The sequence below is a fragment of the Bos indicus genome, chromosome 22 (genome assembly GCF_029378745.1).
Source record: "Bos indicus isolate NIAB-ARS_2022 breed Sahiwal x Tharparkar chromosome 22, NIAB-ARS_B.indTharparkar_mat_pri_1.0, whole genome shotgun sequence".
NCBI lineage: Eukaryota > Metazoa > Chordata > Mammalia > Artiodactyla > Bovidae > Bos > Bos indicus.
Genome location: NC_091781.1, coordinates 6524995 through 6546255, shown reverse-complemented (window position 1 = coordinate 6546255; position 21261 = coordinate 6524995). Strand labels below are relative to the sequence as shown.

Below are 21261 nucleotides of genomic sequence, written 5' to 3'. Positions count from 1 at the left end.
ATTCAGAAGCATCAATTCTTCAGCACCTAGTCTTCTTTATGGTCCAACTCTCACATCCATACATGAATACTAGAAAAACCACAGCTTTGACTATATGGACCTTTGTTGGCAAAGTGATGTCTCTACTTTTTAAATGTGCTTTCTAAGTTTGTCATAGTTCTTCCTCCAAGAAGCAAGTGTCAGGTATCAACATGAAAAGCAAAATTCTTAGTTCCAGCTTTGATGTGATCAGCACCCTGAATGCCAAGAAGGTAGACTGTGATGGGCTGCAATGTGTCCATCCCGGCCCAAGATTCACATGTGGAAGTTCTAACTCTAGTCCCCCAGAATGTGACTGTATCTGGAGGCAGGGTCTTTATAAAGGGAATTACGTTAAAATGAGGTCACGGGGTGAGCCCAAACCCAATGTGACTGGTGTCTATACAGAGGTGATTAGGAGACATGGAGACACAGGAAGGAGAGGCCAGGAGAGGCCTCTGAAGAAGCCAACCCGGCCAACACCTTGCTCATGGGCTTTTTAGCAGAGAACATTTTGCCACCTTAAAACATGCCTCTTTGGCATGCTAGGGGAAACAAACTGAGTGAAACGACACACCCTGGCCAGGCACAGGCCATAATTTGTATGAGTTGTTTCCGACAGGAGGTCCTGGGAAGGAACAGGGACTAACAAGCCACCACCAACTGGAAGAGTTCAGGAAAGGTCAAAAGGAGACACCACGTGTCCAACCACCTCCCAGAATCCTTCTCGTTGGCATCTATCTTGGCTGATTAATGCGTGTGCCACCAGGAAGGACCCTTGAGTCAGAGTGACTGGCTAAAGACATCCCAGAAACTAATGCCATCACCATAAAACCTGAGACTGCAGAGCCACGTGGCAGAGCAATTCTCCTGGGTTCCTTTATCCTACTGTTCTCTGACAGGCATGCCTTCCCAGCAAAGTCTCTTGCTTTGCCAGTTTGTGTCTCCTGGGACAATTCATTTCTGAGTGTTAGACAAGAGCCCCCTTTCAGGCCCTGGAAGTTGTCCCCCTTCCTGCAGTGGGCATATTATTATTTATAAATTTACTTTATTTATGTATTTATTGGCTGCAGCCCACAGCTTGTGGGATCTTAGGTTTCCCAACCAAGGACCCTGCATCGGAAGTGTGGAGTTTTACCACTGGACTACCAAGGAAGCTCACCGTATTAATTATTTTAAGGTGCGGGGAAAGGTCTAGGGAAGGAGGAAAAGGGGGTTGAGATGGCTGAACGGCATCACTGCCTCAATGAAAACCAAACAGGAGTTGCCCTTATGTAAAAACATTTACATTTATAAGGGAAATCTCCATTTGTAAGGGGGGGTCTCCCTCCAAGGGAAGAGGAAGGCCAGACCTCTAGAACTCTCAAAACTGGGAAGGTAAAGATTAAATCTGCATAACAACCTCTCCTTTGTTTCCTGTGCTTTCCTGCTCACCTCCCAAAACTGACTCTCCCCACCCTCCTTTTTCTTGCTTTTTGGCCATGCCCTGAGGCATGTGGGATGATCTTAGTTCACTGATGAGGGATCAAAGCCAAGTCCCCTGCATTGGAACCTCAGAGTCTTAACCACTGGACCACTGGGCAAGTTCCCCCCATCCACTTTTTTTCTTTAGCTGAGGATTATCTAAGGTAAGGACTTCTATCTTTTGGGTTACAAAGTTTTCTTGGGTTTCCCCTATGCATTTTTTTTTTTTTAATTGCTCAGAGGTATCCAACTCTTTGCGACCCCATGGAGTGGAGCCTACCAGGCTCCTCTATCCAAGGAATTCTCCAGGCAAGAATCCAGGAGTGGACTGCCATTCCCTTCTCCAGGAGATCTTCCTGACCGTGGGATCAAACCCATTTCTCCTGCACTGGAGGTAGATTCTTTACTACATGTTATTCAGACTTGTGTCAACTTAATTGCTTAGGCCAGACAGTAGAACCTAGAAGGGGAGAGAAAAATTACTTCCTCCAGAAAACCTGAAGTCTCTTGAATTATAAGAAAATTCATTTCTATTGTTTAAGACACCCAGTCTATTTTACTTTGTCATGGCAGCCCTAGCAAGGACCAAAGCAAGGCCCACATTCACAATAAAGAAAGTGAAGTTGCTCAGTTGTGTCCGACTCTTTGCGACCCCATAGACTGTAGCTCGACAGGCTCCTTCATCCATGGGATTTTCCAGGCAAGAGTGTTAGGGGAAGCACACTGATTGAAACTGCCCACCCTGGCCAGGCACCATAGTAACCATTTGCATGAGTTGTTTTATGACAGGAGATCCTGATAAGGAATACGGAACTAATAAGCCACCACCAACCGGAAGAGTTCGGGAAAGGTTAAAAGGAGACACCGCGTGTCCGTCCACTTCCCAGAATCCCTCTCACTAGCATCCATCTTGGCTGAGCCATGCGTGCGCCACCAGGAAAGACTCTGAATTAGAATTATTGGCCAAAGACCACCCAGAAACTAATCCCATCACCATAAAACCCGAGACTGCGAGCCACGCGGGAGAGCAGTTCTCCTGGGTTCCCTTACCCTACTGCTCTCCACCCGGTGCCCTTTCCCAATAAAATCTCTTGCTTTGTCAGCATGTGTGTCTCCTCAGACAATTCATTTCCGAGTGTTAGACAAGAGCCCAGTTTCGGACCTTAGAAGGGGTCCCTCTTCCTGCAACAAGAGTACTGGAATGGGTTGCTGTTTCCTTCCCCAGAGGATCTTCCCGACCCAGGGATCAAACCCAGGTCTCCCACATTATAGGAAGACACTTTACCATCTGAGCCACCAAGGAGGAAAACCAAAACAGATCAAGCAATGAACTTGGTGGTGGAAAGGAACATGAGACTGGGGAAGCAGTTTTCCCACCCCGCCAAGCCCTAGGTGCTAACTCAGTCAAGCCTAACTTTCAGAATGAACCAAATGAATTGGGTTGGCCAAAAGGTTCATTCTGGTTTTTCCATAAGATGTAGTGGGAAAATCTGAGTGAATTTTTTTGTCAACTTTTTCCTTTTTACCCAATACTTTTTACCCCCAAATCTTACCACATTTTCTGGCAGCTTGTGTCCAGGGAGATATTTCACATTTTCGTGGTCATTATTTATGATGTCTGTCAGTTTTCTCCCATTAACTGTTTCTTCAAAGACCCACATCTTGACCGTGGAGGCAAACTTCTGAAGTTTCCTGACATTATTACCAATTATTTTTGCAACAGCTGAACCCCTGCAAAAGAAACGATGGAAAAGAAAATGATTAAAAAATAATAAAATTTTTTTAAAAGAAAGAGAATGATAAATTCCCTTGAGCAGAAGAGAAAAAGCACCCGATTATAATTCAGAAGACTTGAGTTCTTATTCAAGCACTGAGCTTAGAACTCAAGATATGATATTGCCTCAGCTGAAACTTGGTTGTTTTCACTTGGAAATACCACCCTGTGGTCAGGAAAGCCTCAGAATTTGGTACAAGGTCAAGAAGTACCTCCCTTTGAGACCAGAAGGCATCAATCTTTCTTGGAAGAGACTATCACAGGTGGAAGAGAAATCCACCTGAAAGATGGCATAAAAATAACACTTCAGGGCTTCCCTGGTGGCTCAGTGATTAAGAATCCGGGTGGCAATGCAGGGGACCCAGGTTTAATCCCTGCTCCAGGAAGATCTCACATGCAGCGAGGCAACAAGGCCTGTGCAACTCACAGGCTCTAGAGCAACTACTGAAGCCCATGTGTCTTACAGCCTGGGCTTTGCAATAAGAGAAGCCTCCGCAATAAGAAGCCCGACCACCGCAACTAGAGAGTAGCCCCCTGCTCACCTCAGCTAGGGAAAGCAACAGAGACCCAGTGTGGCCAAAAATAAAATAAAGAAATCTTGAAAACAAAAAAGCAAAAAAAAAAAAAACAGCAAAAACAGTTCAAGGGTTCCCAAAGTCTCCAAGGCTATTAGGCTATATTTCAAATTCATCAAAAGAAGATTCATATGCAGTTACTGTAGAATAAGCAGTGTTCTGGTGAACTCCACCAGGGCCCAAGTGGAGTCATAAAGGAAAGACAAGATCCAAGTGGATTCAAGAAATAGAGCAGAGCAAGGGCTCCAGGTCTGGTCTCCCCAGCAGCCACCCAGTAGCCTCTAAAAGCTCCCTTTTTTCTGCATTGGAGAAGGCAATGGCACCCCACTCCAGTACTCTTGCCTGGAGAATCCCATGGACAGAGGAGCCTGGTAGGCTGCAGTCCACGGGGTCGTGAAGAGTCAGATATGACTTATCGACTTCACTTTCACTTTTTACTTTCATGCATTGGAGAAGGAAATCGCAACCCACTCCAGTGTTCTCGCCTGGAGAATCCGAGGGACGGGGGAGCCTGGCGGGCTGCCGTCCATTGGGTCGCACAGAGTCGGACATGACTGAAATGACTTAGCAGCAGCATTCACTAAAAATCCTGGGAATGGATCAGTCACCCACAGCTTTCCCCCGAGGGAAGAGAAGATGCCAGTTCATGCTACTTGATGCCAGTCCTCTGCACAAGAACCATGGGTGTGCAGCTGGTCCCCACGGCAGAGATGTTGCTGGTCAGCTCGGTACCTGTGCCTATTTCAGGGATGTGCTGGGCGCAGCAATTTGGGCCAGGGGTGGTACCTAATCCTGGCTAAGCCAATCAGTTTCCTTTTCAGGATTTTGAACGGAAAAACAGTTTGTTTCTTAGACAACCTTCCTGGTGTGAGGAGTAAAGGAAAGACAGGCCCAGAGCACCTGGAGAATTCACATGTCAGGGCATTCATTATTTTTTCTAATGATTATTCTTAAGACAGTTTGGAAAATGAGTAAGGGGTAATGACAGAAAGGGGGCGGGACCAAACAGATACAGAAGAGATGGAGAGGGTTATCCTTGCGTTTATCTTTGGCTGCACAATAGACGATGTGCAACTGTGGCTCTCCCTGTGAAATCCTTCTTCTATGCCAGCAGGACAGTTTATTAGCTAAATATCCGTTAATCCAATTCTCCTCTGACACTTTATAGAAGAAAAGGCCAAGACTCTCCCCACCATCACTACCACCTTTATCCTAATGTTTATCCTGACAATTCACACAAGGTCAAAGAGACCAAGTGTGATTCTGATGAACTCAGCAAACCTAGAGGGGTGGGGATCTCTAAGACACTAGGAACTCAAGTCTAGTAGAGCCAGTGAGAAAATAAACTAGAGCCACAAGCGCCCAACCCACGGTCCAGTCTCCCTGGAATACACCTGCTTCTCCCTTCACAGTCGCCTCCTGGAGAAGTTAAGCATTTGCAACCAGGGACAAACTGCTGTAGTATCTGCTGAAAAGTTAGTTAAGAAAACTTAAATCAATTGGAACTATTAGAAACTAAGCCCACCAGACAGACCCTGTTCTATGGTGCTCAAAGGGGCTTAGGACAGAAAACAATGAGAACTCCAGGTATACTGTTCACTCCTGTAAGCCTCGTTCTACCTGCTCCTTAGTTTCATCAACACCTTCATTCAGTCTTTCATTCATGCACTGATCTCGGTTGCAAAAAAGGTCTTGAATACCTATTGTGTATAACACATTTGGCTGGAAGCTGGCTTTACAAAGCAGTGCTCTCAGAAGCTTGCCAACCACTTTGGGACTTCACTGGGATCCAGTGGCTAAGACGCCACATTCCCAACACAGGGAGCCCAGGTTCAATCCCTAGTCAGGGAACTAGATTCCCACATACCACAACTAAGATTTGATATAGCCAAATTATATAAATGAATATTTAAAGAAAAAAAAAAAGCACCCCACATGAGGCAGGCGGTAGAGGGCCTCCCAAAGTAAAGCAATTGGAGATTCATTCCCTTTGGACCAAAACTCCAAGGTGAGAACAGCAGGACAATTAAAGGAGGAAGTTGGACCCTGCCCAGATGACATATTTCTCATTCTCGAAGTCAGGAGCTCTCTCTGACCACACATGTGCAGAGAGGCTCCTTGGAGGCTACAGGGGAGGGATGCCAAGGGATGTTCCCTACACATACGCCTTTTTGGTACAATCCATCTAGGCTTAAAGATGTACGCGCACACATCTGAGGATCCTGAGATATATCAAATATGGGCTGTGAATGCAAACCAAAATGATCAGCCAGAGGAAAACCATTAAGAAATGCCCCATAAAAGTAATTCAAACTGCCAGGAGAGTGTGACTCAGGGACTCTCCCTCTGAGTCTGCCTGTGTGTATCCATACACACTGTACTCTTTTCCTCTTAATAAATACTTGCTTCACTACTTTCTGTCTTTGTGGAAGTTCTTTTCTGCAGAGCTGAAGGGCCAGGGCTCCTGTCACCGACCACTGGTCTAGTGGCTAGGATCTGGTTGACCTCGATCTGGACTCAGTCTCCAGCTGGGAACCCAGGCCCTGCCCCAAGCCCTTGCAGGTGGAGGCCACCCGAGATCACACCCACTTAAGAGAGAACAAAGTAAAAGGAATTCATAGTCCTGTGTATGATAAGAGGTGAAGGGGAATGAGGGACACATGATTAGAAGGGTCAATTGCGAAGGACTTTCAACACAAAGGACTCAGATGCAACCCAGTTCATCCACGAAGTCTCGCACACCCAGCATTCAGCTGAGAGAAATGATGGACAGACCTGGCGGTGGGGGTGGGGGCCGCGGGGAGGGTGGTCCAGGGAAAAGACATGGGAACAGTCCCTACGTCTGCAGAGAAGTAAAGGGGCTTCACACCCTAGGGACGGGAAGAACAGGCAAAGCAGAGCTTCCAGCCAACACTGAGCCAGCCGCAGGCACGTGAGGAGTGGGGCCAAGCCAAGAACCAGCTGATCCAGAGATGCATAAGCAACAACACGTGCATGTTATTTTCAGCACTGCGTTGGGGGAGAGTGGGCTATTTTGCAGCAGGAGCAAAGGGATGCATCAGATACGCAGCTAGAGGTAACTCCAGGTGATTCTGGGCCAAGCTGTTGGCTCTGTCACTCCTGGACGGGGTGGGAGATGCAAGTGGGGAAGAAATAAGAAATTCAATTCACTGAAGAATCTAGGGAGATGAACAAAAACAGTAATACATAAGGCCTAGTCTTGTTCTATCTAATAACAAGGTTTTTTTAGGTGGTTGGGGGGAGGGGTAAGCAGACATTAGAAATGAAAACGCTTTATCTCTTTCAGTATAATCTCCATTTGAACCAAGTATTTTCTTTGCTGTCCACCATTTCTGTGTTGTTTATAAAACCTCAAAAGTATATAATTCACCTCAGCATAATAAAGGCGATAAATTCTGTATGACAAGAATATATATTTACCACCAAAACGGGGGGTAGGGGTCTGGAGGAAACTCTTGGAGGTGATGGATGTTTATCATCTTGATTGTAGTGACCATGTCACAGATACATGTGTATCTCCAAACCCATCAAATATTTATGTCTCACCCAGTTTTCTGAGTCTCAAGTATACCTGAATAAAGCTGGGGCTTTTAAAGTATAATCCATACCCAAAAACTCTTCTGTGGCTCTGAAACGGTACTAAATATGTTTGGGAGTGGGGAGATGAATGGGGAAATTGGGATTGACGTACATACATTACTATATATAAAATAGATAACTAATGAGTACCTACTGTTAGCACAGGGAAGTCTACTCAGTGTTCTGTGGTGACTTGAAAAGGAAGAAAATCCAAAAAAAGAGAGGATATCTGTGTGTAGCTGATTCATGATGACGTAAAGCAGAAACTAACACAAGGTCGTAAAGCAACTATACGTACATGCTAAGTTGCTTCAGTTGTGTCTGACTGCTTGCAACCCTATGGACTGTAGCTCACCAGGCTCCTCTGTCCACGGGATTCTCCAGGCAAGAATACTGGAGTGGGTGGCCACGCCCTCCTCCAGGAGATCTTCCTGACCCAGGGATCAAACGTGAGTTGCGTTGGCAGGTGGTTCTTTACCACTAGCGCCACATGGGAAGCCCTAAACTGTAATAAAAACTAATTTAAAATTTTTTATAAATTAAAAAGAGAAAATGTGTTTGTCACATTTGTGTAAGGAACGGGATCAAATAGCAAAGGGAGTGTTTTGCAGGAACCTGTGTTTTGAAAGGAACTGGGACCCACGTATAAGGGACAACCTTGTCCTAAAAATGTGTCTGGCCTACAGAGGACTAGTCCAAAAACATGCACGGATCCATTACAACTGAGCTTAAAATTAAAATAGAAAAATACTGCCTACAGCCCAGTCCACGGAGGCGGGCGGTGCGTGGCGTGGCCGCAGTGGGAGTTGGGGTCCCACAGCCACGATGGTGGAGTCTGTGTGTTTCAGGTTTGTTCTGTCACTGCCCAAGCCCAGTCAGGTCACAAGCAGCCATCACTCCACACACCCACTCGCCTGCCTGCTGAGCGCCAGGTCTGTGATGGAGTGCGGTGCTTCGCAGCGTGAGGAATGGGGCCGGCGGTACTCCCATCAGCCGAGTGCCGCCCACACACACAGAGTGCCGGGCGGCACTGATGCACGCGTGTCCTTCTCCGCTCTCCTGGCGCCCCCAAGGAGCTGCAGCTGTCTCATGTGAGGGCCACCACGTTTTCCACCTCCCTGGCGTCTGCGAATTTCCCTCCACAAAGGAGGAGGCTGCCTAGATGATCGTTTTGTTTCCATCCTACATGGGGCTGCTATCTTCTACTTGCAGCATTTGGAGTGCTGTTACAAAATTTTACTTTTCAGTCAACTTTTAAAGAGAGTGCAAGTGAATAAGCAGGGCAAAAGTGACTGGGCAGTTTAAAGGAGGTTTAAATTCCATCTCAACCTCCACGTGGCAGATTAAGACATGACCCAGGAGGCTCAGTCACTCTGACCTTGGGTCCCTGGACCAGGTAGTGGCAGCGGAATCATGAATCATCTTAAGTCTTGGGTCTCAAGACACAGACTAATTTCCAATCTCAGCAATGTTATGCTTACGAAACTGAAAAGGGGCTTGGGTGGGGGTACTTCCCTGGTGGTCCAGTGGTTAAGGCTTTGCCTTCCAATGCTGGGGATGATAGGGGTTTGACCCCCGGTCGGGGAGCTAAGATCGCACATGTCTGATGGCCCAAAACACAGAACATAAACAGCAGAAGCAATACTGTAACAAATTCATTAAAGACTTTAAAAATTTCCAAAAAAAAAAAAAAAGGCAACAATAAAGGGACACAGGTAGGAAAAGATGCTCCAGTGCCAGCTGGGTGCACATTGAGTATGTGACACAGAGCTCATCACAGTCACATTATCCCCATTTTACAGATAAGGAAGTCGAAGCTCAGAGAGAGTAAGTTACCCGGTTGTGCTGTCCATCTGGAGCCCGCAGTTCTAAACCAGAACGGTTTCCAAAGCCCACACTTTCTACTGATTCCAGTTTGCTGAGGAGTAGAGTAGAATTGCAGAGAAGGCAATGGCAACCCACGCCAGCACTCTTGCCTGGAAAATCCCATGGACGGAGGAGCCTGGTAGGCTGCAGTCCATGGGGTCGCTAAGAGTTGGACACGACTGAGCGACTTCACTTTCCCTTTTCATTTTCATGCATTGGAGAAGGAAACGGCAACCCACTTCAGTGTTCTTGCCTGGAGAATCCCAGGGACAGGGGAGCCTGGTGGGCTGCCATCTATGGGGTCGCAGAGTCGGACACAACGGAAGCAACTTAGCAGCAGCAGCAGACCTGTTTCAGGGTGGGGGGAGGTTAATGGGGGGGAAGGAGGTGGTACAGTAGGGGAGGGCAGGGGAGGTTGAGAAAGGAGCTGAGGAAAGGGGAAGAGGAGAGAGAGGCAGGTAGGGATGTGCTGACTACCAGGTGTCAGGCGCTGCTGTTTGCTTTGTTTTTTGATTGACACATAGTTGACAAATAACACTGCATAAACTCAAGGCATACACCATGTTGGTCTGATACATTTATATGCTGCAATCTGATTACCGCCAGAGCACTGTTTTCAATACCTCACCCACGTTATCTGTTTCAAGCCTCAGCAACCCTCTGAGGCAGGGACTATCATGATCCCCGTTTTTCAGTGAAGACACTGAACCCCAAGGATCAAACAGGCAGGTGGTCAGCGGAGGAGGAGAGATCTGCAACCTAGCCATGTCTTCACCGGGCTTCCCTAGTGGCTCAGCTGGTAAAGAATCTGCCTGCAATGAGGGAGACGTGAGTTCGATTCCTGGGTTGGGAAGATCCCCTGGAGAAGGGAAAGGCCACCCACGCCAGTATCCTTGGGTTTCCCCGGTGCCTCAGCTGGTAAAGAATCCGCCTGCAATGAGGGAGACCTGGGTTCAATTCCTGGGTTGAGAAGATCCCCTAGAGAAGGAAAAGGCCACCCACGCCAGTATTCTTGGGCTTCCCTGGTGGCTCAGCTGGTAAAGAATCCGTCTGCAATACAGGAGACCTGGGTTCAATCCCTGGGTTGGAAAAGATCCCCTGGAGAAGGCTACCCACTCCAGTATCCTGGCCTGGAGAATTCCATGGACTATATACCCCACGGGGTCACAAAGAGTGGCCACGACTGAGCAACTTTCACTTCACATGTCTTCACCACTCTGCTCTCTCTCCCTGGGTCCCAGATGGACAGACACTCACCTGCTGGAGGTCCTAACCTCCACTAGGCAACACCCCCAACCCCTTGGTGCTGGCTCCTCTCTTCCTCTCCAAAAGAAGTGATATTTTAATCAGCCAAGGGACAAGATATCTATCCAGGCAGGCTGACAATTCCCAGAACGGCACAGTGCAGAAGCTTTCTGGTCCAGAAAGGACCCCACAAGACCATCCCTCTTTAACCAAGAAGGAAACTCTCCAGGGAGAACAAATAAGGGTTCAGCTAGACTCTTCCCATCCTATGCCCAGAGCTAATCCAGCCTATGTATCCACCAGGCTCCTCTTTCCATGGGATTCTCCAGGCAAGAATACTGGAGTGGGTTGCCATTTCCTTTTCCACAATTTTGGTTTAAATAACATCTACTTTCTTATTCCTAAAAGCTATTCATGAAAGATGAAAAAAAAACAATTATAAATAACTCACTACCAGAGAGAACCACTGTTAACATTGTGCGTAATTCTTTGCAGCTAAGGGCTTTTAGAGTACAATCAAATGCCAGAGTATTTAGATGCAAATGTGAAAAATAAAGTATTTTAAAAATAGATTCAATTTGGTGAATGCTTATTTGATCTCTGGATAGGGAAGCTTCCTAAGTTTAAAATCAAAGCTAGCAACCACAGAGGTGTGAACAACTTCACACAGAAAAAGGAGAGGGAGAAGCAGATGAAAAAAAAGCCTGTCTATCAAAATCTAAACTGCAGGGGAAAAGCCTAAGATAGAATGCTACATTTAACAGAAAACAGGATGCAAAAGTGTACCTAACATATAATCATATGCAATTAACAAAATACATACTACCTCACACCTGTCAGGGTGGCTACTATATTAAAACAAAATGAAAAAACAAGTGTTAGTGAGAATGTGCAGACTATGGAACCCTTGTGCTCTGCTGGTGGGAATGTAAAATGGTAAAACTGCCATGAAAAACAATACAGAGGTTCCTCAAAAAACTAAAAATAGAATTACCAGCTGATCCAGCAATTCCCCTTCTGGGCAGACACCCAAAAGACTTGAAAGCAGAATCTTGAAGAGGTATCTGTACACCAATGTTCATAGCAGAATTATATACGAGAGCCAAAAGATAGAGGCAACCCAAGTGTCCACTGATGGACAAAGAGAAGGTGGTGTATATATTCAATCATACAGCCTTAAAATGGAAGGAAATTTTGGTACATGCTACAAGGGAAACATGAGGACATTATACTAAATGAAATAAGCCAGTTATAAAAAAAAAAAATCATTGTATAATTCCACGTATGTGAGGAATTCATATGAACTCTTTCTGGAAGTTGGAATCCAGTCACCATACAGAGGAGCCCAAGCTTGCCTGCTGCAGACAGAGAAACATGTGGCTTGTCAGCTCCATCAGCCTGGCCAAAGCCCACCCGCTGTGAAAGGGGGTGTGGAGGACAGAAAGCCCCAGCCCACGCCCCACCTGACTGCTGCCTTACCAGTGAGCCCAGGAGAGACCAGCACAGACCCACCCAGCTTAGCCCAAACTGCTGAGCCCCAGAATCAGAAGCCAATCAGTGATGGCTGTTTGAAGTCAGGAAGTCTCAGGGGGAGATAGTTGGGCAGCAGCAGATAACTGATGAAGTCCTGGCACCCAACTGTGGAAGGCGCTGAGCCCCAAAGTGCAGAAGGATGGCAAAGTGCCACTAGGAGAACCCCAGAGGAGCTGGAGGAACGTCAGGCTTAGTTCCTGATGTCATCAAGCCCTGGGAGTCAGGGATGAGGGGAAGAAGAAAGATCTGGAGGTGAGGTGCCTGACACAGCTTCCCACCAGTAACCACTGAGAAACCTGGAGACACTATACAGAGAAGAGCTGGTAGATACATGACTCTCTAAACAATGGGACATGTCTTCAAAAAGAGTGGGCTCACCTGGCCACTGCTCTGAGACGAATGGGTGGAAGTTGGCCGTGATGGATTTCCCTCTCAAATACAAGACTTTTCTAATGACTAATTTTCTAGATTAATTTTAAGATCAGGTACCTTATTAACGGGGCTTCCTTGGTGGCTCAGTGGTAAAGAATCCACCTGTGAGGCAGGAGATGCAGGAGATGCGGGCTGGATCCCTGGATGGGGAAGATCCCCTGGAGGAGGGCATGGCAAGCCACTCCAGTATTCTTGCCTGGAGAATCCCATGGACAGAGGAGCCTGGCGGGCTACAGTCCATGGCGTTGCAGCGTCAGACATGACTGAAGTGACTGAGCACGCACATACCTTATGAACAGTAAACTATGATCGTGTCATAACTGCAGGAGGAGGGATGCCTGCTGTGGAGGGAAGCTGAACAGGATCTTTTTTTTCCAAGACTTTTGCCACCAAGGAAGTCCCTTTAGGACGATTTTTAAGACCTCACTTCAATTCGATTTTTCTTAAATGGAATATTGTTTATACTAGACTTCTTTAGGGAGGGTACGATATTCAATTTTTGTGCAGATGGGATTTGTTCAGATAAAAGTATGCTTCTCAGTAAAAACGGTTAAGAATTAGGAACTTCTCTGGCAGTCCAGGGGTTAAGACTCCACATTTCCACGGCAGGGCACGTGGGTTCGATCCCTAGTCTGGGAACAAAGATCCCACATTCTGCTCGGTCATGGCCAAAAAATTAAATAAAAATGATAAGAATTTCTAGAAACACGCACACTGAAGTTAGAGGGATCTGCGTTTCAATTCTATTGTATTAACCACTGACCTTGAAAAGTTTTCCAATCTCAATCTCATCATCTAAAATAGGGATAATAATAGTACCACATAGGCTTATTATTAGATATACCTGCTGCTGCTAAGTCGCTTCAGTTGTGTCTGACTCTGTTCGACCCCATAGACAGCAGCCCACCAGGCTCCTCTGTCCCTGGGATTCTCCAGGCAAAAATACTGGAGTAGGTTGCCATTTCCTTCTCCAATGCATGAAAGTGAAAAGTGAAAGTGAAGTCGCTCAGTCATGTCTGACTCTTAGCGAGCCCATGAACTGGAGCCTACCAGGCTCCTCCGTCCATGGGATTTTCCAGGCAAGAGTAATGGAGTGGGCTGCCATTGCCTTCTCCGAGATATACCTGCAATAGCACATATCCCAGACACAGAAAATGCCCATAAGTGGTAACTGCTATAGTGATTATCCCCTTTAAAGACGAGGAGGAAATGAAGAATGATGAAAGAGGGCTCAGATAGGAAAACCGGACTCACCCCAAGAACAGCTGTGATGTTTTTACTGCACAGAAACAGAAATAGGTGTATCAGCCTGGAAGGTGTTTTCAGCCTGGCTGCTCGGGGAAATGGGTCTCCTCCCAGGTCACCCCTACCCATTGCCACCCACCCCCACTTCCAGAGCAGAGGCGTGTCAGACAGGGAAAAGGCCATTTTTGGCCTCAGAGGAGCTCACACACCAATGCTCAAATCGGTTCAAGCTCTCCATGTCAGGATACAGCAAGAATCATCAGTGACACTGAGTAGCACAGACGAAAAAGGATGACAGGGGATGAGGAGCCATCCAGGCTATATTCAGACGCTTCCAGCAGGACAAAGAGTCACCCACATGTCCAGCTTCGGCCATCAGTGCAAAGTAGGCCAAAGGTCTCCCTGACCTTCAGTCCCAGGAGTCAGTCAAGCTGTGAGGTGACAGTGTAAACAAGAGCAAAAGATAACTTCTAGGAACACCTCCTGCTCTCTGATCTTTTCCCCTCCTCTGCCTCTGTTCCTTGGCATTTTGTGATTAGCACTGGCTCTCAGGTAGAAGTAAGCTTCTCACTGAAAATGATAAGAATTTATAGACATGGATATTGGAGTTAGAAGGATCTGCGTTCCCACTCCACCTTATTAAACACTGACCTTGAAAAGGTCCATTGTGTGACTTACTAACGGTGCTGATCAAAGAGACCCAACTAACGAAAGTAACATTTTTTCATTAGCTGACACTTACTGAGTGCTAGTCTCTCTGCACTCTCCTGAAAAAGTGAAAGTCGCTCAGTCCTGTCGACTCTTTGCGACCCCATGGACAATAAGTCAGTGGAATTCTCCAACCCAGAATACTGGAGTGGGGAGCCTTTCCCTTCTCCAGGGGATCTTCCCAACCCAGGGATTGAACCTAGGTCTCTCCTGGATCACCTCATTTCATCCTAACCATGATCCTAAACAGCAGGTACCAATGTCAGAACCTGACCCTTGGAGAGAAGCAGTTTGTTCAAGGACCTAGACTGCCAGGGTAAGAAACCAGGAGATCAGGGTGCTGCCTCCTGCCTCACTCGGCCTCCCAAGGAGGTTTGGGGCGTTTCTGGACTTAGCTCCCAGGCACAGAGGTGGGGCTGCAAATACAACTGAAACCGAGTGGGGCCCTGTGGGGCTCCCAGGCACAAAGGCCTTTCTGTGTACTGTTTCTGGTAGGCAAGACTCCAACCATTATACCTTTCCTGAGTTCCAAAGGGTGGGATTTGAACAGTTGGCTAATCAACCAAGAAACCACCTAAGGCAAGATTAAAGGGACTAGAGCAGCTCATCAAGGTTAGAAGACCAACCACCTGAGATCCAGCATACTCTCTGATCTTGTCAGCAACCCCATCTTTGACCCACTGTTATAAAAACCCTCATCAAGTTCTCTGGAAGAGACACACAGCTTTTCAAGGCAGAAGCCTGGCGTGTCCCCCTTTGCCTGGCCAGGTAATAAAGCTGTCCTTTTCTGCTTCACCCACAGCTCTGGTCTGCAGGGTTTGGTTCCGCATCAGTGCACAGAGAGGCCGAGCTCTCACTAACACAACCCTGAGGTTTTAGTTCTCAAACTGCATCTTAGCCCTGTATCTGGGTGGCTGTCCCAAGGAGAGATCTCCTGGAGATCTTTTTGCTGAAGGAACTTTGTTTCATCTTTGCAGGAACTTAGGAGGCTTTTGTTTTTTCCTTTCACTTGCTTTTATGAGTCATCGGGACCAGGCCCATGAAACATGGTGCCGGTTAGGAAGCACCTCCCTGCAACCCCGCAGTGGGCAGCCCAGTAGGGCTCAGTGAGGTGCCCCAGCCTCCACTCTCACCAGCTGTAAGTGCAGGAGGGCCGGACGGGGTCTGTCATTCTTCAGGTATCTGCATAGTTATAGATGATCACTTACATTGCCGGACGAACTTAATGTGAGCCACCTTATAGCTACAGATGTAACACCTTCATTTACCTAAGCATTCTGAGCAACTTCAAGTTCCCAAGTGTAAACACTGCTTAGGCAACTTCCTATTCCTGAGAATCTGGAAGAGTCTGTCTTTTGGTAATCTGTTTTAAAATTAGCGGAAGATTAGGTTCAGTGTTTGTGGAAAAGATTGTGGCTCAGTGTTTAAGACTCTGTGCTTCTAATGCAGGGGGTATGGGTTTGATCCCTGGACTGGGAACTGGAACTAAGATCCCACACGCCTTGTAGCAAGGCAAAAAAAAAAAAAGTTAGCAGAAGGCTAAAGTCTTCCCTGGTGGCTCAGATGGTAAAGCGTCTGCCTACAATGTGGGAGACCTGGGTTCGATCCCTGGGTCGGGAGCCTGGTCGGAGGAGCCTGGTAGGCTACAGTCCATGGGGTCGCAAAGAGTCAGACACAGATTGAGCGACTTCACTTTCTTTCACAGTCCCTGAAGGGAAAAAAAATCTGCCCTGCCCTCAGGGAATGTGTTTCAGCAAGTTCAGATTCCTTGGTACTAATTCTGGTTTAAATGGTAAAGAATCTGCCTGCAATGCAGGAGATCTGGCTTCAATCCCTGGGTTGGGAAGACCCCCTGGAGAAGGAAATGGTAACCCACTCCAGTATTCTTGCTTGGAGAATTCTATGGATAGAGGAGCCTGGAGGGCTATAGTCCATGAGGTCACAAAGAGTCAGACATGACTGAGCAACCCACACACACACACACAATTCTGGTGCAAGTGGTCTTTGGACCATGTTTTAACAAACACTATTAAAAACACTGGATTCCACTTTGCTGTCAAAGGTCTGTATCGTCAAAGCCATGGTTTTCCCAATAGTCATGTATGGATTTGAGAGTTGGACCAAAAAGAAAGCTGAGCACCAATGAACTGATGTTTTCAAATTGTGGTGCTGAAGAAGACTCTTGAGAGTCCCTTGGACAGGAAGGAGATCAAACCAGTCAGTCCTAAAGGGAATCAACCCTGAATATTCATTGGAAGGGCTGATACTGAAGCTGAAGCTCCAATCCTTTGGCTACCTGATATGAAGAACCAACTCTTTGGAAAAGACTGTGATGCTGGGAAAGACTGAAGGCAGAAGGGGATGACAGAGGATGAGATGGTTGGATGGCATCACTGACTCAATGGATATGATTTGAACAAATTTTGAGACGGAGTGAAGGACAGGGAAGCCTGGCGTGCTGCAGTCCATGGGGCTGCAGAGTCAGACACGACTTAGCAACTGAACAATTAGCAACTGAACAATAACATTAAAAACACTATTTAAAACATCTAATCTTGGGACTTCCCAGGAAGTCCAGGGGTTAAGATTCCATGCTTCTACTGCAGGGGCATGGGTTTCATCCCTGGTCGGGGAAATAAGAACCCACAACCCACAGGAGGAAAATAAACCTAAAACGTCTAATCTGTGGCAGATATTTCATTCCACTTTGTATTTCTTTTGAACGTAATCTTCCAAGTCCTTATCTATCTGTGACCTGAAGGTGGAGACGGTGTCCATTGCATTCCTACCCCTGGAAAGGCTACTATATCTGCATGGAGCAGACAGGCAAATGTCTATGACCAGAGCTGAACACTCAGTGTGCCCCTGGGGAGCCTCTCTGCGTCATTTTCTGTTCCTAAGTTGCTGAATCTCTCTGCTGAGGTCGTGGAACCTCTCTCTAGGAGTGGCTGGCTCTGTACCCGGGACAGAGTCTGGGAAGCCTATGACTGTTCCCATCTGATCCCTTCATTAATGGAGCCCGGCAGCCAGGCCAAACCATCGGCGCATTTCTCAACTGCTCTGCTCCAGTGTCACTAGCCAAGTTCCACTCCGTTTCCTTGATCCGGAGCAAGCCAAGAAAAACAGTCAAGTACATCAGAGTGAAGCTGCGGGAAGGCAGCCCGAGTCAGAGATGGGGGCAGGAGGGTCATTTCACGACTCTAGCTCCAGTCCCGAATGCCGCGTGGCCCAGCCAGTCTATTTCTCTTGCACCTTGCAAAAGAAGGAAAAGGTGCTGTTATCTGTGGTTCTGGGGCCTCTTTCGGAAGAGGAAACTAGTGTTAAAGAACACGCGATGAATGGGCGTGTTTCCAGGCTCACAGTCCATGAGGCAGCCGACATTTCACTCAAGTGCCTGGGGATAAGAACTGGTAAACTCCAGCAGCAAGTCCAGATGAAGCTGTGCAGTGGATAGTTACCGACTCAATTAAATGTAGGACAGAACATTTTGTTGTGGTTGAAAACAGTTTACAGAAAAGTGCAAAATATCCTAGTATTTGCAGGGATGTGAGATAAAATACTACTTGTAAACATTCTCTTGCATCTGATGGAATTCTTCCGGAAAGAACAGAATAAACTGATAACACTGGTTTTCCTCCAGGAGGTACCTTAGGAGACAATTGTGGGTTGTCTTGAAACTTGGAAGATAATTTTTTTTTTTTTGGTGGGTTCTGGGGTACTTTTCAAACACTGTGAATTTTTGCCAAATCATATATAATTACATTTCTTCATTAAAAAATGAGTTTGGGGTGACTTCCCCAGTGGTCCAGTGGTCAAGTCTCCATGTTGCCAATAGACGGCAGGGGTTGGGGGGCAGGTCGCAGCGGCAGGGGGAGGGGAGGGTTGGATCCCTAACTGTGGAACTAAGATTCCACATGCAGCTCATTATGGCCAAAAGATTTTTTTTTTAACTTAGTTTGTGTTTATTCATTTAGTATTTACCTAACTCTTGCTGTTCTCAAGAGCTGGAAGGGGAGGAGTGGAAACAGATAATCAAAGAAGTCATCACCTGTGACAGATGTTTGCAACAGGGCACAGGGCTCCTGGCCTCGCTGGGATGGAAAAGTGGCGAATCAGAAAAGGTTTCCTCCAAAAAGTACTTTCTGGGCCAAGTCTTAAAGAGGAAGACCGAGTAACTAGTACCAATTTCTGTAAGACTGCTACAAGCATGAACTGTGATGAGTGTGCGGCCACAGGACTTAAAGGACACCACTCTTTTAACTATTCTTATACCAGTCCCTCGAATGTGGAAAAAATAGCGGGCAGCCATGGAAAAAGACTGAAAATACCAGATGCTATACCATATTCTGCCTCCTCGCCCCCAACTGTATTAAGTTTGAGAAAGGGAACTAAAAGGGCCAACGCTTAAAGTGCTCATGAGAACTCCTAGCACAGCGGAGACGCAAAGCTTCGCACTCACTCACCCCTCCGCCCCACCCCCCCAGGTAAGAATTCCCAAAGCCCTTGGGCTACTGGAGGAGCCCAGGCTGTAGGGAACTTGGATTTTCTTCCCGATATGTTACTAAGATACCAGACTTAGCAGAAGCCTGGAGCCGGACCTGCACTTGGAAGGGCAGAGCCGGCCCCGCCCTCGACCTGCATGGCAGGCACCCTTCATCCCCCTCTGCCTCGGTTTCCTTGACACGGAAACCCCAGGAAGAACGCTCGAGCCTCCTACAACTCTACCCAGGCGATCTGCCCAGGAGAAAGGAGAACGTCCTGAGGATGTTGCGTAAACCCCCCGGGCGTGGCAAGCAGGTGGCCCCCGTGCGTCCGCTGACTGGTGCCGCGAGCGAAGACAGGTGCCCGCGGGCACGCCGTCCCCTCTCTCCGCGCCGTCTCCAGGAGCACGCGGGCTCTGGGCCTCCCCAGCTGCTGCCTCGGCGCAGCCTCCCCGGGCGCGCGGTGCCCAGCCGGGCCGCGACGCTGCCCGCCCCGCCTCCCCACGCGCGGTGCCGGGTGTCCTCGCCGCGGCGGGGACGCGCGCCCTCGCTCGCCCTGGAGAGGGGCTTCCTGGAGGCGGAGTCCGCGCCGCCCGCCCGCTGCCGCTCACCAGTTCCCCGAGCCCACGATGCACACTTTCAGGGGCGCCGCTGCCATGGTTCAGGCCGAACGCTGCAGACCGGAGCGCGCCTCCCAGGTCGGCTGCCCGCCTCCACCCGCTCGGCATGAACCCGCTGCGGCGCACGGCGGCCCCGCCCCGCCGCCTCTCGGCCAATGGCCGCGACCACCCCCGCCCGGGCGCCCGGGGCCACAGCTGACAGCCCGGAGGGCCCGCCCCGCCACTCCCGAGAGCCACTGCGCACGCCCGGCCCCGCGAGGCCCCGCCCAGCCCAGCGCGAGGCCTCTCGGGACTTGTAGTCCACCGCCCCAGACCGCCTCTCCCACCGCGCCACGTGCAGCTCTAGCTGGTTGCACCGAGACTCGCGCTCCGGGCGCAGGGGATGCACTGCCTTCCCTGCGGAGCAGGCATACTCTGGTTCCTCCCGCTCCACCTGTCTCGGGAGGTGCTGCCAGGCTGCAGTTTGAAACCAAGAGAGGACTGTGGACTCAAAAGTCGACCCGGCTTGGGCCAGAGCCCCAAGAGGCCACTTTAGTTTCTTCAGACTCTGCCTCACCTGTGGAAACAAAAAACCGCCTGGCACCACCGAACTTCGCGGTGGCCGTGTATCTTCTGAGGCCTTTGAGAATTGACCGGAGAGTACCTGCCCTCCAGGGTGGGAACTTTCTAGAGTCAGGGCAGGTGGGGAGAGACCTGGGCACAGGGGCGTCGCCCTCACCCACTGGCTTGGCAGGACTTGGCTCCTCAGTGGTCTTCCCTCCAGGGCACCGGAAGGGTTTGAGGTTCTGAGGCCTCGCTTCCCTCCTTCCTGAGAAACTGAACGTTGTGTATCCATTCTGAGCATCTCTTTCTACCAGGCGCAGCGCAGGACCCTGGGGAGGAAATGAAGTGGTGTGAACCAGAGATTCTCAACTCTACTATAGCTCTGAGTCTCTGGAACTTTTCAAAACCTCCACGCAAAGGCATCACCTCAGACCGATTGCATCAGAATCTCCCGGAATGCGATACAGACATCCGAATTTTTTAATGTTCGGGGGGTGACTACAAAAGGACTCAAGATTGAGAACCAGAGAACTAAAATGTCAGAGACTGGCAGAGGAAACAAATACTCTAGTACCTGGAAAAATATTAGGCCTGTTAGTTTGATGCCCAGAGGATTAACTGTTTTACGTTAATGTAATTTTACGTTAATGTAATTAAATGTAATTACGTTATGTAATTATGTCTACATTATATAAAAATTTTACTTCTATTACTTATGGTACTAACTGAAGAAACTCCCTAGAGAGAGAGTGGGTGAGACAAAGCATGCTTTCCACTCCTCACTGGTGGCTTGCTCTCAATTCTTTGCCAGGAAAGATACCAAAGCAGGAATAACTCCAAAGGTGGACTATCTAAACTTTATTCATTTTTATCCCCTTGCATTTGGGTTTGCCTAACTCAATGATGAACTCGTGCTTGAGGAGGCAGCATACATTGCCAAGTTTATGCCAAGTGATCAGTTCATGTTTAACTTTTGCCTAAAAGATTTATACCTCATGTGGACACTCGGTTTCCCTGATGTTGCAACTGCATCTGCTTGAAAATGAGTGATCTGGCTGTTCTGTGAACTCATCTTGCACAGCATCATCATAGAGGGTTTATCGGCCACCCAAGATACACATTGTGCCAGGATGGACATAGTGAGTAGCCATTTATTA

The 21261-nt window shown here is 48.1% G+C and overlaps 1 protein-coding gene across 1 annotated transcript in view; it reads right to left on the bottom strand.

Annotated features, from left to right (window-relative positions):
* Positions 1–19710, bottom strand: part of GPD1L (glycerol-3-phosphate dehydrogenase 1 like) — a 64072-nt gene extending 44362 nt beyond the window's left edge. Inside the window, exons 1-2 of the mRNA XM_019984891.2 lie at positions 19553–19710; positions 3036–3213 (exon numbers count right to left, since the gene is read on the bottom strand). Of these exons, the coding sequence (XP_019840450.1) occupies positions 3036–3213; positions 19553–19599 (225 nt within the window). The 5' untranslated portion in view covers positions 19600–19710. The remainder of the gene's footprint in view (positions 1–3035; positions 3214–19552) is intronic.
* Positions 19711–21261: the final 1551 nt, after the last annotated feature.